General features: G+C 41.7%; 1 protein-coding gene across 1 annotated transcript in view; it reads right to left on the bottom strand.

Annotated features, from left to right (window-relative positions):
* Window positions 1-18,567, bottom strand: part of POLA1 (DNA polymerase alpha 1, catalytic subunit) — a 370,264-nt gene that overhangs the window by 182,977 nt on the left and 168,720 nt on the right. The window contains 3 exon segments of the mRNA XM_044284006.1: window positions 9,125-9,299; window positions 16,245-16,376; window positions 17,159-17,291. Of these exon segments, the coding sequence (XP_044139941.1) occupies window positions 9,125-9,299; window positions 16,245-16,376; window positions 17,159-17,291 (440 nt within the window).

Genomic DNA, 18,567 nt, shown 5'->3' with positions numbered 1-18,567 from the left:
TGTAGATCTCAATTATGATCATCTTCCAGTTCAGACCGTACCTGGATTGGGATGGAATGTAGAGAACGGCAAGTTCTTCTTTGAAGTATCTATTGAAGAGAAAGTTGCAACTAGACAAACCATTCTTTCCACAGTGGCTTCTATATTTAATCCATTGGGATTCTTGGCCCCAGTAATCCTCAGAGCAAAATAAATACTGCAAGAATTATGCAGACAGGAGTTGGGATGGGATGAGCCCATACTAGGGTTGTACAATATCAAAAAAATTCTTAAACGATATTAAGAAATTTATTGTGATAACGATATATATCGCAATAAATGCCCATTTAATAGAAAAACAAGACTTGGGGCCACAAGGAGACATTGTACTGTATGGGGACAGCCACAAGGAGACACTATACTGTATGGGGGCCACAAGGAGACGTTCTACTGTATGGGGACAGCCAGGCAGCTACAAGGAGACATTATACTGTATGGGGACAGCCAGGCAGCCACAAGGAGACGATAATTGTTCTACTTTTATATGTCCTTTTTTTACCATTTCGGGTATCTGTAACTACTCAATTGACTTCTAGTAACAACAAAAACATTACAGGGTTAATTCTGTACCAGCCTCTGATCAGCCTCTCATGTGCCCCCAGCATCTCCCTCTTATCAGCCCCCTTCTCCCTCCCCTGTATTAATCATTAGTTGCAGTGGCCACGGGGTCCCCCCCCCAATCATTGGTGGCAGTGGGCAGTTCCGAATCGGAGTCCCAGCAGTGTAATGCTGGGGCTCCGATCGGTTACCATGGCAGCCAGGACGTTACTGAAGTCCTGGCTGCCATGGTATGTTAGTGAGCAGCATTATACTCACGTGCGCCGTGGACGCCACATCGCCTTTTTTTAATACCGCGGTATATCATGATACCGGTATATCGCCCAACCCTAGCCCATACCTGAAAATTTGACGCCAAGGTGGGAGAGTTGGATAAGGGACTTGCATAACTTGAGGGAAGTTCGGATACCCAGATGTTTTGTACCTCATGATTTCAGAAAGTACAAGAAAATAGAACTTCATCACTTTTCAGATGCCAGTAGTTATGGTTATGGTCAGTGCTCCTACATCAGAGTAATAGGAGAAGAAAAGATACACTGTGCCCCGATTATGGGGAAGGTCAGAGTTGCACCTACCAGTATTCAGACAATACCAAGACTTGAACTGACAGCAGCCATTGTTTCAGCATCAGTAAGCAAGTTTCTGAGAGAAGAATTGGAATTAAAAATAGATGAAGAATATTTTTTGACAGACTCACAAGTTTTCCTAGGATACATAAACAACGAATCTCAAAGATACCATATCTTTGTCGCCAACAGAGTTGAGAAAATCCGGTAAACAACAAATCCGAAACATTGGCATCACATTGACACAAAGCATAACTGTCAGATCATGCTTCAAGAGGCTTGAATGTAACAAAATTGAAAAATTCTAACTGGTTCACCAGTACAGAGTTCCTTTGGGAAAAGGAAATCACGCCCAGTAAAGGTTACACAGAATTGTCTATGGGTGATCCAGAAGTAAAAGTTGTCATCACCAAACAGAAGCGCAAGGAGTACAAGAGATAGGCACTAATATTTACATGTCTGAGCTCCATAGCAATTCACCTGGAAATGTTAGAGGATATGTCAACTGACGCATTCATCCACGCCTTAAGATGTTTCATAGCCATTAGAGGTACCGTCAGAGAGCTTAGATCTGACCAATAAGTATTTGTTATAGAAACAGTGTGATTTTTATAAGAATGCACCACATGCAAAGCCATACAGGAGGAGTTTGGGAAAGACAAAACAGAACTGTGAGAAACGTGTTAAGTTCTGTGTTGAAAAAGAACGCCGGAAGAATAGATGATGCTTCACTTAGGATCCTATTCTATGAAGTAATGTCTATTGTTAACAGTCATCCACTTACAGTTAACATAATCAACTAACCAAAAAGTTTGGACCATTTAACTCCCAACCATCTACTTCACCTTAAGTCGGATTAAATACAGCCACCGCCTGGCAAGTTCACCAAAGAGGATTTATATGCTAAAAGAAGATGGCAAAGAGATCAATATCTTATCAGAACAGTTTTGGAATAGATGGAGAAAAGAGTACTTAGCATCAGATTGGCTAAGTTGTAAATCTCAAACACCCAGAAGAAAAGTCCAAGTTGGTGACATAGTGTTAGTGAAAGAAGATTTACCTAGAAGTGAATGGAAATTGGCCAAAGTTCTAAAGGATGAAGACAAACTAGTAAGAAGAGTGTTGTTACAAATAGGAGACTCAAAACTTGACAAAAAAGGAAAGAGTCTCGCTACTCCACTCAAGTTTAACATCCTATACAAAAATAGTTGTTCTAATTGAGTGATAAAAGACACTTGGAAGTTGAGAACCTGATAGAAAATTCCTCAAATGCATGTTTAAGTCCTACCACTAAGAACATAAAATTATAGGTAATGTTGGTGGGAGTGTAGCTGGCCAGCTAAGACCTGCTAATATAGCTTATATGTGTATAAAGCTAGACCTGCCAATAACCTAAATACAGTTCCTATGTTTGTGTGTTAAAGACAAAAGCAGAGTTATTTACAATGACTTCATGTTTTGTATATCATAACTGTTATATTTTGTGTTCACAGAAGCAGAAAAGATAATATGCATTTAAGATTCATTTGTAGTGTAAGGTAAGCTCAGTGACACAGCAGAAACAACAGAAAGCATAGTGTTAATCTGTTGTTGCTGGGCAGAAGTCTAGACCAATCACAGTCAGCTTCTCACAGAGCAAGCGTTTTCACCAATCACAGCCAGCCTCACACACAGTCTGTCTGGAAATTCCCCCAGCTCCTGCTGCTAGAATCATTATTCACCAGAGACAGGAGTGAGAGCTGGGTTTTTATGGGAACAAGAGGCCACAATAGGTATTTAAAACAGTTATATGATGTTCCTATTGTTCGTATCGTGATTAGAACTGTATACTGATACCAGTTATATACGTGTTTATTGCAGTTCCACCAAATTCAATTGCAAAGTACAAATACAAATTGCATACAACCATACCAGATCATACTCAACCAATCTGCAAATAGTTACTGCTAATTGCATACCGCCATTTTGTGATTGTTATGTACATGGACTATCTGCTGTGGCGGCAGCATTGCTATATGAAGAAAAGTTGAAGTTATTTCAAGCATTTGGTGTGCTCTTTAAACCTACTGTTTCCATAGAACAGCGCTAGAGGAATTACAGAGTAATAGACAGTCTTGTTAGAATAAATATCAGAGATATCAAAATTCTTCTAATGCCACAGCGCAAAAGGCACTTGATAGTGGGAATTGTGGCAGACGCAGCACTATGTGTGCACTTTACAAGTTTATTTGAAACTTTCCATTTGTATTTTATATGCTGTAGCTTGTTTTTTTAGCAACAGACTACAAACTACCACTGACAACATGTGCTGTCTGTTGCCAAGAAGCAGCTGACAGAATTTCAAATGCAAGAAAACATGCCCTCTAAGACAGTTAAGAGTCTTATATAGTAAATATAGGATGAATCTGTGCAATGCACCTCTGCCTTAGCAGGTTTCTATGACTGATTAATGCTGGAGAGAGATCACAGGGAAATCTACAGCATACAAAAGAAGATATCTGTAGCATGAACTTGAAGTTTAATCCAGGCATAAAGGGGTGGGTGCATTCTTTCATGGACCTCTTGCGTTTTTCATCTTAGGATTGTGACATTCGGCAATTAAATGCTAAATGTGCAGCTTTAACTCAACAGAAAAGTGAAACAATTTGCATCTTCCACCAATCTGAGCAGTCTGGTGCAGAAAAGGTGTTAATTGGTATAAAAACTCGCTTGGATGCTAAGTGTGTGAAGGCGAACATAAATAGGTAACAAATGAATAATCAGAGACTGACTCTTTTCCTGACACAACCTACACATCTAGATTTTAAAAGTATTTTCCTTCATTTCATGTGTCAAGGTAAAGTAGTTAGCAATGAGGTGGGGGATGCTTCATATAAAAACAGTCTTCACATAGAGCTCAGGCTTCAGAACTGGGAATCGACTTTAACTCTACCTACTCTGGCGCCGTGTAGAAAACACGGTATCCTGCATAGTGTACAAATCCTCCTGCAGAAAATATACTGAGAATTCACTGACCGGATTTGTGGGCAGAATAAACACGTATTAGGCTACTTTCAGATCTGCATTTTCCTTTCCGGTTTTGAGATCTGGCAGAGGATCTCAAATCCAGAGGAAAACACTTCAGTTTTGTCCCCATTGATAGTAAAGGTAGACAATAGGGATCGACCGATTATCAGTTTTACCAATAATATCGGCCGATATTCAGGATTTTGAATGTTATTGGTATCAGCATCTATTTTGCCGATATACCTCCCCCAACCCAAGTAATTTCATTGGTGGTGCAGTGGCAGTTCTGATCGGAGCCCCAGCAGTGTAAGCCTGGGGCTCCGATTGGTTACCATGGCAGCCAGGACGCCACTGAAGCCCTGGCTGCCATAGTCAGCTCCCTGCTGCTGTGTGCACAAAGCACAGAGCAGCAAGGAGTGTGTAAAGTCCTATTCACCCTGATAGAGATCTATCAGGGTGAATAGGACAAGGGCTCTAGTCCCTAAGGGGGCTAAAAGTTAGTAATTAAAAAAAACATTTTTACAATAAACATTCATTTTCAGCAGATGTGTAGGCATAAACTATTTAATTTTTTTCAAAAATGAAATTTCACAGAATATCAGTATAAATTATTGGCTATCTGCCTGAAAGTTCACAGATTATCGGTATCGGCTCCAAAAAAAAATCAATATCGGTCGATCCCTAGTAGACAAAGAATGGAAGGCATCACAATGCATTCCGTTCCGGTTTGTTGCGTTCTGTGACCGGACACAAAACCGCTGCAAACGTTTGACAAACTGAACAAGCCTGATTCAGCACTAGAAACAAATGTAAGTCAATGGTGCCGGATCCGGGTTTTTTTCAGATAGGGGAGAGAAAAGAAAAAAAAAACCACACACATCTGGCGCCCACTGATATACAATAGTGTTCATGCCGGATAGGATTTGCTCATTTTTTGATTTAATACAACCGCATCCGTATGAAACAGATGCAGCCAGCTGTATTAAATCAAACTGAAGCGTTTACCGTATTTTTTGCCCTATAAGACGCACTGTGTCGCAACAATTCTTTCTGCAGATTTTGGAGATGACACACATATCCGGTATAACGGAACGATCTGCACTTGTCCTGCGCTTTTGACCCGCACTAGGTTTTAGCTCACAATTACTGATGGAAATAACGGATCAAGTAACTGAAGTGTGAACTCAGCCTTACCCATAATATACACATACTGAACCCAGCCAGCCATTACTGGTGAATATATGCATATAGATCCATCCCAGGAACCACTCCCTGCTAAATCCCACAGTTTGCCAGATTGCTTTTACTACTACTTTTAAGAAAAATATAGTTTTACGGAGGAAACAACCAATAAATACAAGAACAAATGACATGTTTCTATCCAGCCTAGGAAGTCCACGGAGGTGTTAATTGTCAAACACCTATTTTTGCGCATCAGAAATACAGTTTATAAAGAAACGGAAAGGTCATTTCATCTCGACCATTCAGCCCAAGAATTGATTGTCATTTTTTTTTCCCACCCTAAAAGCACAGCAGGGAAGAGTGGGACCATGATACACCAGCCTCCCAAAACGCTGCACGGTTCACTGTCTCAACTTAAGGGCAGGCAGGCTGCATCCACCTGCCAGAGGGCACTTTGGCCCCCTGTTTGCTAAACAAAACCTTAACACTGAGCTCCCCGGGGGAAAAGCTGCAACTATCTTTTCAAAAGAGACAATGGAAATAGAAGACCCTGAGAACTGGCCGAGATGAAGCCTCATTTCTGCACCCAGCTCCATTATCACTTCATGACACTGACAAAGCCAATTGGCCCTGTTAATTATTTCAGATTTACTCTACAGATCATGGCAGCTTGTATCATTTAGCACTGTAGTCAGCAGCATAACCTTTTATCTTACACCCTCCCTTGGAGAGGGAAAATGGAATTTACACTTTTTTTCAGGAAAGTGGATTATTTATTTGTAATGGCCTTAAAAATCAAACATGGCTAAAGGCGCTGTGAAAAGCAGATGTACGTTTTTTTGCCTTGTATGTATGACACCATTATCCAGAATACAAATTTACAAGAAGAAATTTCTTCTTTAACAGTTTTTTCCCCCTCACTATTCCATTAACTTCACTAAGCACTATAAAAATGTATTGCTGAATCTGCACATTGATGTCATGCAATGAGCTTTCTGGGTAATACCTTTGGATTTATTTTTACATTTTTTTTCACAAAGCCAATAAATCAAAAAGACTTGCAACATAAAATAATGAAAGCTATAAACTGGACAAAAACTTTAAGATAGAAAAATGGACAAAGACATTTTTATGTTTTTTAAGTGATAGCCAGTGCTGCCACCCAGAGGCTAGACTGTCATTTTTACACTACTAATTAACATTGTGTATAAAAATTAAAAAAAAGAAGAAGCTTTAAAAATGTCAATCTCCTAGCCAAAATGTTACAGCAGCATTTTCACTAGGACATCAGCCTGATTCCACAGTACAAACCTGGGTTTCCAATTTGCAGCATCACCAACAATAAAAAAAGAATATCTGTCACCACCAAAATCATCATTTTTTTTCTGAAAAAATGTGTTCCTCTAAGGGCTCATGAACACAGCCGTAGTTTTGGTCCACATCCGATCCGCATTCTTTTGCGGATCGGATGTGGACCCATTTCATCTCAATGGGGCGCCAAAAGATGCAGGTATCTGCAATTCGCAGACCGCAAAACAATTACGGCTATGTGCAGGAGCTCTAATGTAGAGGCATACTACTGTTTACTTTTATGTAAATAAGGTTTTCAGCGCACAATCTGCATGGCCGCTCGGTTTGGCGCAGATGGCTTCCCCCTGCATCATCACTACCGGTTCTGGAATCTCAGAAATTGTCAAACAGGAGGGGAAGGCACTTGGCAATGGTGCACCAAACTGAGGGGCATTGCCAGTTATGCCTTAGGCTACTTTTACACTTGTGGCAGTGTGATCCAGCAAGCAGTTCCGTCGTCGGAACTGCATGCCAGATCCGCCGATCTGGATATGACTGAAAGCATTTGTGAGACGCATCCGGATGCAGATCCGTCTCACAAATGCATTGCAAGAACGGATCCATCTCCCTGCTTGTCATGCGGACAGAAGGAACTCTATGCCGGAAAATAAAAAACGCTAGTGTGAAAGTACCCTTATTCGCATAGATCTAAAGAGAAGCATTTCTCAGGACTGGAGCACTGGTCTGTCACAAGAAAGGTATGGAAATGGCTTGGGGCATCTAGCCTACATGGCGGCATGTTTACTTTGAAATCGATTTTGGAGGTGAAAGACTCTTTCTAAAGTGTCACTATAATTTTGTTATCCCACCTGATCTGACATTGGAGGCCAGTATTGCAGTGGTGGTACAGTTAAAGAGGCACTAGTTCAACACCTAACCAGACGTGTGCATGGGTCTTCTTAAATAAAATGCAATTGACATTGAATGGGACCTGTGTGAGACTCGTGTATGGTAGAGTTGGCACAGTAAGATCGGGTAGGTAGTAAGAAATTAGACAACTGCTTTTACACACAGGTAGCTATGATGCCTGCAGAAGACTGCACTTCATGTGCCGCTGCAGAAATAGAAGATTTACGTACAAAACATGGCACCAAGTAAAGCCGGACACAATTTTTTTTATTCTGCTGGAATTATAGGCGGTAGAGCAAGGCCCCCTGAAATCTAGAGGTACCCTATTAAGATTAGGAGACTGTACGGAGCTATAAGGATGCCTTCATGCTGCAGATTTTGTTGCAGAAATTTCTGCAACTGAAAATCAGTTCTATTGATTTGAATAAGGTGGCAAGCACATGGATTTCTGCAAGCCCCATTCAAGTGAATGGAACCGATTTCCACTTGCGGAAAGTTTTGCAACAAATTGTGCAGTGTGTAAAGGCTGGAGTCACAGGAGATTGATTATCTGCAAATATGCAGAAGAAAAACGGTGGTATTGTGCAGCTTAAAATACGCAGAATGTCAGTACATACAGTAGACTTCTGTTGCGGATTTCACCCTTCTCAATGGAGAGGGTGAAATCTGGTAGCTTTTCTGCCACAAAAATTGCATGCAATAGGTCCCGTTTTGGTGCAGAGTTTGCTGCAGAAAAGCAAAAATTGGATTTTCCATCACGTGATCCCAACCTAACACTCCCATATAAATTGCTTAAATGGCATTTTTGCAGCCCATAGTCTTCAATGGAGAAAGCCATGTTGTTGGTGGCCATCACGGCTTGCAGAATTTTCTCCTGACAGATGGGGGTCCTGGACGGAAGACTTTTATAAGATGTGAAAAGCAGTATTAAAAAAATAAAATAAAATTCTTTGTGGCTCACTGCCACCTCTAGTAGGAGACCTGATCTGTATACCCTAGTATACAACTAGTACTGCAGAGTGACAGCAGAGGATACAGAGATTTAATGTTATAAGCATGTGTGCAGGGACACTTCAGATACATGTATTTATAAACTGTACATGAAACAAAAACAAATATTACATGGTAGTCTAAAAGAATAGTTTATAAAAGGAAATCATGAAGTATATTATGGTCACATTTAGGTCTGCTTAAAAATGAAAGACAAAAGAAGAAAATCTCTTTTCCATGGTATGGGCTAACCAGTAAGCTATATGATACAATCAGGTTTGCTGTAAAATGTCAGGGGACCTCCCAGATTACTAAAACTTGTCTGTCAACAAAAGTTACCATGTAATCGGCTTTCGTATTATGTTGCTCTCAGCAAGAGCAGATCTGATTTTGTGACCACCTGCAAGAGGTCAGAGGACCTATTACAACAAGATGTGCGGGCTGGTTAGAAGCTGGAATAACCTTTCTGAAGATATCATGGAGAATAGAAAAATAGTAAAAAGTTGCATGTTGTTCACATACTTCTAAAATATTCTTATGATTCTTCATAAAGATATACGACTTGTGTTCCTTGTGATACATACCTAACCATGCTGCAATAAGTGCGGAATCAATCCCATCTATAGGCTCACAAATACGAGACACTACTGGGTGAACTTGTTGTGACAGGTAGTACTGTGTGTCAATGGAAAGGTTGTCTTGTTTTTGCAGCTGTTCAGGAGCATATGCTCTCTGGCTGGCACTCAGATTAGACCCATCCTAAATGAAAGAGAGACAAGCACATAAGGTCTATTTTAGAGAAACTAGAATGGCAGATTTATTAAAACCACTTTTACCTTTTCAAGACTGGAGTGCCGTCCTTTTTCTGGATCTATATATATATATATATATATATATATATATATATATATATATTTATTTATTATTATTATTTTTTTTATATACACACACACACACACACGGCAAACCCACCCAAAAAATAAGGAAAACAAATCACGTTATTATGGAAATCAGGAAATCATAGGATTGATAAGTAAACAATTATTATTTTTTAAACAACTACATTTGTTCCATATCGAGCATGAGGGCTATGCGCAGAAATACAATAACTTATTAATGGTTGTCTGAGAAATGTTCTAAAGCGCTGAATGCAGATGGGAATGCAAATTATCAAGATTGGCTGCTTGCAGACCCATTTGCAATTGCCAGATGTGCTTGATGGGAGACAAGTCCAGAGACGCTGTAGACCATCGTAACATGTTTAGGCCACGCAGGCTGCTCACTGACACAGATGCAAAATGCAGCCCGGCTTTCTCCAGTTGAAAAACAGCTGCTGAGAGGTTTTGGAGAAATGGCCATACCACTGGTTTCACATAAAAATCTATATATAAACATCAAGCTGTTAGTTACCTGAAATAAAGACTAGAGGAACTCATCTACCATTCATTATATGCCATCCCATCCAATAATCCTGGGAGTAGGACTGGTGTGACGTTTCCTTGTGAAAGTATCTTCATGGCGTTGCTAGCAGTGGTCCCCAAATCAATCTCCAGCTATCATTGCGTCCGAGAGAAAAACTGGACTCATCAGTAAAGAAGATAGACCTCCATTCCAATCTTGCTGTGCACCATGAGAGCCTTTGAGTGCCCGAGGTCAATAGAAAACCTGTAGTTTGACATCTGGCTCATAGCATAATGTTGTGAAAATGCCTTCGGATAGTTTGTGAAGATGCTGTTTGCCACCCTAGGCTTGGGATGTGATTTCTGATTTCACTTGCAGTACAGAATGAATGACAATGCACCTTTCTTCTAATCAGATGATTCATCTGTGTAGATGTTGACCTTCCTATCATTCCAGTTCATTTTTGATCTCCCAACTACTGGGACATGCTGAAATCTCGGTCTAAGCAAGCAGCAATCTCCTGCGGTGATAAACCATTGTCTCTCAGTTCAAGGATTCTGTCCCTATTAGTTTGTGACAAGTGGTGAAAACTGACATGGCGATAAGCAGGAGGAATGACACAATCATCCAACATGACAATCTGATTTTGGAGGTTTATTTGGCTTTTATGTCACTCCCACAGATTGGAGCTAGGTGCTTTCAGATTAGATTTTTGGTCATGCACTTTTGATAGGTCTAGTTATTGATAGGTTATTTAATCTTAAAGTTTATCAAGTTTTAGATTAAGCAGAAGCTGTGCCCGCACCATCACTCTTGGGTACCGCCTGAATTACAAACTCTAAGTTACAACTTGTATCATGGTCATTTAATTCTTTAGATCATGTGTTCAATGGTGACTGACCTATGAGATTTTACAGTGTGTGGGGGCTCACTCTGTAAGCAGTTTAGTGCCCCCAGAACACAACTGCAGGCTGTGGATGGTTTTCCAAGGATGATGTGGTCAGCCATCCGGGTAACCCTATATGAGTTTAACATTAATAGGAATAATATACTGCAATGCAGTATAGACCACATCAGAGGGTTGCCATTATCAATAAGCTGTATGTATGCCAAAATAAAAACAAGGGGGGGAAAAATAGGCACAGAGAGAAAACACTGCAGTTAATGATCTGAACCTACCTAAGCCAAAGCTGATGGCAGTCCCATTAAACTAGCAATCACTGAGCCTCTCTGGACACCATCTTTCATGTCTTCATGGCACATCACAAGATAAGGGTTTGTGCATAAAGTTGCACATTTTCTATAGAAGAACCCACAAATATGATCCCTTGCATTTTTTTTTTTTGAAAGATGTAGATGTCAAATCATGGGAAAAAGTTGAAATTAAAGTCCATAGTTTTGAATATTAACTTTAACTTGAATGCTCAAAAATACAAACCCTAGTTGATCGCTTTACAAGTGGGATGATAAGGGTAAGGCATTAAATCATCTGTAGCTGTCTTCCAAAAACCATCAGCAGAATACAGGCAGCAGCAAAGGTTCTCTGGAATGGAGAGGACATTCAAATTGTCCACCTGTCACGGATGAGGTAAAGGGGTAACACTGACAACCAGAAGGGAAGGGAAAAGGCACTAGGCCTCAATGCTAGGGTAGGGAAAGGGTCACCAACTAAAGAACCCTACTGCTGGCCCTGACTCCTAACTGTATGGGCACCCCTTGAAGGTGGAAATGCCCATACACAGGAACCTGGAAGATCTGGAGACCCTGAGGAGCCCTAAAGATATTGGGAGGGCTGAGACTACCCGGTCCTTCCAGGATAAAGGAACAAGCGTCTCCCTGACGCCTAGTAACCACAACCAAGGGGAAAAGACAAAAGAAAAACAAGCGAGACACTTAGCTTCTGTTGTAGTAGAATGAGCAGGAACTCAGGGAGAACCACACTCCAGCTCTTTCCAAAACCCTTTTCTACAGGTAACCTCTGGGCACCCAGGCCCGACCTCATCAGGATGGGCTCTGTGAAAGGCCGTCACCAGACGATTCGCATTAACACCGGCCGCTGGAACCCACATCCTCTCCTCTGGTCCGTAACTCTTCCAGTGGACGAGATACTGGAAGGATCTACGAAGAATCCTGCTGATTTGAAATTCTAAATTAGTGTCCACCATGACAGGTGTGGGAGGCAAGGAGGATGGCTCAACAGGTTGGACACAATTCTTCAACAACGACTTAAGAAATACGTTATAAATTTTCAAGGCCAGAGGAAGTTCAAGACGGAAGGCTACAGGGTTAACAATGGCAGTGATCTTATATGGACCAAAAAATCGTGTGCCCAGCTTCCAAGAAGGTACCTTAAGCTTAATGTTTCTTGTGGAGAGCCACACAGAATCACTCACTCAGGTCCAGACCATTCATACGTCTCATGTCAGCCACACGCTTATACCTGTTGCCCCATCTTTTTCAGGTTATTTTGAATTTTTCGCCAAATCAAAGACAAAGAAGAGGAAAATCATTCCTCCTCAGGAATACCGGAAGTTTGAGAACTAGAAAATGTGCCAAACTGCGGATGGAATCCATATGCCCTAAAAAACGGTGACTTATCAGTGGACTCCTGTCTACGGTTATTAATGGCAAACTCAGCTAACGACAAGAATGAAGACCACTCCTCCTGGTTCTCAGAAACAAAACATCTCAAGTAAGTCTCCAGGTTCTGATTGGAGTGTTCCATCTGTCTGTTCGACTGAGAATGAAAAGCAGAAGAAAAGGACAATTGTACCCCCAGTCGAGTACATAATGCTTTCCAGAATCTGGAAACAAACTGAGTCCCCCGATCAGACACCACATCAGAGGGAATGCCATGTAGTTTCACAAGGTTATCGACAAGCACCTGTGCAAAAGTTTTGTCACTGGGTAGAGCAGGCAACGCTATAAAAAATGTGCCATTTTGCTAAATCAATCAACTACCACCAGGATCATGTTTTTTCCCGAAGAATTTGGAAAATCCATGATAAAGTCCATGGACAAATGCGTCCAAGGTCTGAACAGGATGGGTAAGGGAAGAATAGATCCGGAAGGCAAAGTATGTGTCACCTTAGCACGAGCACAGGTACAACAGGCTGACACATAGTCCTCAACACACTTACGCAACCCCAGCCACCAAAATCTGCACAAGATGAGATAGACAGTGGATCTACACCCAGGGTGTCCAGCTAGTACAGTGATGTTCCTCAAATACCTTGTGACGCAAGTCTCAGGGAACAAACAATTTCCCTGGAGGACAAGAGTCCGATGCATCCTCTTGGGCCTCCAACACCTTAGCCTTAAGATCAGGATATCGGGCTACCCCTTCAGACAAAATAGGACTAGGATCTTTAGAATCAGTACAGTAGTTGGTGAATCCCAAAAACCGCATAAGCTCTTTCAGATTTTCGTGTCGATCCCAGTCCAACACCGCACAGACTTTCTCGGGATCTATACGAAAACCTGTGGATGAAAGCAGGTAACCCAGGAATTGCACTTCCCGAACAGCAAAGACACATTTTTCCATCTTTGCATACAATTTATTCTCTCTTAGGATCTGTAACATCTGTCTAACATGAATCTGATGAGTCTCCATGTCTGGAGAATAAATTAGTATGTCATCCAGATATACAACAACAAATCTACCCACCATATGATGAAAGATGTCATTGACAAAGTGTTGAAAAACCACTGGAGCATTGGTTAACCCAAAAGGCATGACTAGATTCTCAAAATGACCCTCAGGGGTATTAAAAGGCAGTCTTCCATTCTTCCCCCACTATTATCATTACCTAATTATATGCCCCCCTCAGATCCAATTTAGAAAACACATTGGCACCGACAATTTGATTAAACAAATCTGGAATCAAAGGAAGGGGGTAAGGATCACGGATGGAAATACGGTTGAGCTCATGGAAGTCCAGACATGGTCTAAGGGTACCATCTTTTTATTTTTTTATTATTTTTTTCTTTACAAAGAACAACGCAGCAGCCACTGGGAATTTGGATGGTCTAGTATGACCCTTCGCCAAGCTCTCGTGATATACTCTCGCATAGCCTTTCTTTCAGGCTCTGAAAGATTATACAACCGAGATTTGGGCAGTTTAGCTCCAGGAATAAGATTGATGGGACAATCATACTCCCGATGCTGGGGTAGCTCCTGGTTACCACTCTCAGAAAACACATCAGAAAATTCGGAAACAAACGAGGGTACAGTTTTAGTGGTGACCACAGAGAAAGATGTATTAAGACAGTTGTCCATGCAAAAATCACTCCAATTGAGAATCTGTCTCGCTTGCCAGTTGATGGTAGGGTTATGTTTTCTTAACCATAGTAAGCCCAAAACTATCAAGCAGACCTTCCAACACATAACATGAGATAGATTCCTGATGGAAATCACCCACTCTTAAATAGATGTCATTTACCACCTGCAACAGGCATTTTTGGGTAAGAGGTGCAGAATAAATTGCAAAGACAAAACTGCTTTTCTCTAGTGCACTAGTAGACAACCGATGAAAGCGAACAAACTGTCCATCAATCAGGTTAACCCCAGCCCAACTATCGATAAATACCTAAATTTCCACTGTTTTGGACTCTAGCGCCACCACGGCAGACAGGAGAAATCAGGTACTACCAGTAAATGACAAAAGTAGGTTTTCTTGCTCCCCACCCACATCAATAGTTATTACAGTCTCAGGAGTAGCTCCCCCTAACTGCACACAGGCACATCACAAGGCACAACCACAAGTGTCTCTTTATCATAAGTGTCAAAGGAAGCCGCCACCTTGTTTGACAGTACGTCTTGAGGGTGAGGACACCTAGATCTCTCCCTCAGGCGTCTATCAAGACATACAGCAAGGGACTTCCAATGACTCAGGATTTTCACGAAAGGCCAACGCGTCCAGCAGCCTCTCCGATGGACCCTTACAGAATTGGCGACGGAGAGCAGGATCATTCCACTCCGCATCCGTAGCCCAGCAACTAAATTCAGAGCAATAGAGTTCCCTGCCGTAAACCACGTAATTTGGTTTCGGCCTGAGAGATCCAATCCGGGTCATCGTAAATAAAAAAAACTCATCTACCGACTGGAAGGACAGTGATCAGGTCGGCAGAGAAAAAGCCCATGGCTGGGCGTCATCTTTAAGCAAAGAAATGATCATAGCCACACATTGACTCTCGTTCCCAGAAGAGTATGGACGCAGCTTAAAGTATAATTTAAATGACTCCCTGAACCGGATAATTGTCACTACCTCCAGAAAATCTGTCCGGGAGAGCCACCTTCGGTTCAGGGCAGGCCTGGAATCCACCACCGGAACCAGCCGCCTGTGGTTTCTGAATCTGTAAGACTGTCGCACGGAGGTCTGCTACCTCCACAGACAGCGCCTGCATCTGTTCCGAGTGCAGATATAGAATCCATAGCTGCACTGACCTGAACAAAAAATGGCGTTTATGGCGGTAGATTGTGTCACAGATGAGGTAAAGGAGTAAACACCACAACGACAATCAGAGGGGAAGGGAAAAGCAACTAGGCCTCAATGCTAAGGAAGGGAAAGGGTCAACACCTAAAGAACCCTACTCCTGGCCCTGACTCCTAACCGTATGGGCACCCCTTTAAGGTAGAAATGCCCATACACAGTAACCTCGAAGCCCTGGAGACCCTGAGGAGCCCTAAAGATATTGGCAGGGCTGAGACAACCCGTTCCTTCCAAGATAAAGGAACAAGCATCTCCCTGAGGCCTAGTAACCACAACCAAGGGGAAAAGAGAAAATACAAACAAGCGAGACACACTCCAGCTCTTTCCTAAACCAAATCAAGCAATCTACCGCATTGTCAGAAGGGTGGGGTCAGACTATAAAGGGTAGAAATGATGACCACTGAGCAACAGCTGAGACAAGGGAAGTGGTCATTAACCCTATCAACACTGAATCCAGAGAAATCAAGGAGGCTGTTAGATTCCTCCACGCTTAGCCAGTCTCCTTGATCTCCTGACATCAGTCACCTGAGGGACCGTGACACCATCATGGTCGCTCCTCTCCATTCTCCATGACTAGATAAGAGGCATCATAAATGGTAATGGAAATACATTAATAATGGAGTAACCCACAGCGAGTTTAACTTCCTCCTTTCCTCTCTAGCCTATTAGCTGAACAGCTCCAGCTCATAAGAAATAGTCCAAATTAAATTTCTGACTACACATGGATGGCAAATGACATAAAATACATCTATATTGTTTTCTTTAACCCATTACAAACACAAAGTTCAACAATTGGGGTATAGGTAAGTACCCGGCATATGACATAGGAGATGGTATCCCCAGCCTTCATCTTTCTTCCTTCCTGGGAATTTATCCATAAGGCAACGTGTACATGGGGCAAACTTTTTTTGTCTGGGTAGTCCTGTGGATCCTTTGTTAGGGCCTAAAATAAAATAAAAATAATAAAAAATAAAAAACATTAATAACGGAGTGACACAATGGGAAAGCTGCACTGGTGTGGTAAAGACATTAAAGGGGCTTTACAAGATTCCAAGATTAATGGCCTATTTATGGTAAAGGATGAGGTGGGAACCCCCTTTAAAATGTAAAATACAGAGATAGGACTTGTGGGCTGAACTTTCACAATTTTTATTGTGCATGCCTAGCACATTCTTTGAGAAAATCCGTCAATTTGCATGCCAACACATAGTTATAGCCTCCAATGGACCAGTCCAATCAGCATTAGTAAGCATACCATTCTTTCTAACCATATTGGAAATTGAAGTCAATTGACATGCCCAGTAAAAGGCTACTGCAATTTTATTTTTACAATGGAAATCAATTAAACACATATAAATGGATGGCAAACAATTGCACTTGTAAAGTGCACACACCAAACGTGGTATGGACAGAGAGGAAAGATGGCAAAGACCATATTCTTCGATGGGCATTCAAATGGCATTTTCCGCCAAATTTAATGGAGATCATTTATCAAGACTGGCGTTTTCTCCCCCGGTCTTTATATGCCCTGCACTGCCAGAGGATGTGCTTAAGTTATGACGGCTTTCATGGCTTATCATAGTTTAAACGCATCCTCCGACAGTCCTAGCTAGCCAGAAAACATCCTCTAACATAATATAATGGAGTGGACCGAAAAACATGTCTCAGTAATTACATAAGCACAAAAGGGAAAATCTGGAAACCTCAGTCCCTCTAAAAGTTTACCTTATTAATCTCATACTGGCCAATGGGGATGCTGCCATTGATCACATTTTCTCCAATCTCCATGAGCTTTTTCTGAATGTTTTCAACTATGGTGTCTCGGGGCTGGTCTGACAAGATCTGACTGATTACGTAACTAAAAGGAAAAATAGAAAAGGAAAATTTGAAAGGTTTTCCAGAAAACAACAGAAGCACAGATGAAGATGGGATCTGCTAAAGACATTATCCATTCACAAGGGTGAGCTAATTTGACTGAATCACAAGCCAAGGCGGTCAGTGGAAGCAGGTGGAACATAATTGGGACATCAGGAACAAAAGAGACAATTTACAACCTTGCTTTGAACAAATGAAATCAGTGATAATCAGTGCAAGTTAACTGATAATTCTCCAAGAAAATAAAATAGCATCTGAAGAGGAACAGAGCACAGAGAATTCACAGCGAAAATTATGAAAAGAATGAATAAGACTTTCCATCAATCACTGGCAACTATAATGTCAAATTCTTTAAAAAAAAAATCTTTTTGTTTCAGGACACAGAAAAATAACAACTTTACAAATGGTAAAGGTCATTCCATCTAAAAGCGGATTATAAAATATTCACATAGCAGATAAGGTGCAGTCAAAACTCTACCTAAAAAAAAAAAACATATGCCATTTGTGCACAGCCATTAAAGAGATTGTGCAGGGGGTTAATATTGATGACCTATAATCAGAGTGGCTCCTCAATATCAGATCTGCGAGGGTCTGACTGTGGGGGTCCAAGCGCTGCTTCCTCTACAAGTGTTCTCCAACTCCAGTCCTCAGGGCCCACCTGCTGGTCATTTCCTTAGTACTGAGCAGGTGATATAATTAGTGTCCATGCATCAGGCTATCCACAGGTCTTCATTCTGTGGGATTTTCCCAGATCATCACCGGTAGGTGGGCCCCGAGGACTGGAGTTGGGGAACACTGCTCTAAAATCAAGCAAGCAGCGTTCTTTAGAGCAAGCAGCGCTACGCAAAAGTACCTCCTTCTCTTCAAACAGCTGTGTAACAGATCTCCCGGCAACCCGACCGGGTACCTCAGTCGATAGATGCTCCTAGTGCTTTCCAAGGACTCCAAGCACTCCACTTGACAGCGTACGCACTGCAGACCCCGCGAACCGCCGAAGCTTGGTTGAGGCCTCACCGTCTCCTACCCACCCTGGACCTACGACAAGGCTCCAGTGGGTGAACCTCTCCTAAATCCAGAGAGCAGGAACAGCTCGTACAAGAGCTAGTAGTTACAGCCAGAAGAGTATAGCAAATCTTCAGCGTATAGCAATCCCCCAGTGTCGATCAGTTACCCAAACACCAGCCTCAACATGATGAAGGATAAAACAGGCACCCTTTATTGAGGGCTACCCGCCCGTATTTATGCAGGTCCCCATCTGG

This window comes from Bufo gargarizans, chromosome 3 (assembly GCF_014858855.1).
Source record: "Bufo gargarizans isolate SCDJY-AF-19 chromosome 3, ASM1485885v1, whole genome shotgun sequence".
NCBI lineage: Eukaryota > Metazoa > Chordata > Amphibia > Anura > Bufonidae > Bufo > Bufo gargarizans.
The sequence above is the reverse complement of the archived record's forward strand: the minus strand, read 5'-3'. Positions and strand labels throughout refer to the sequence as shown.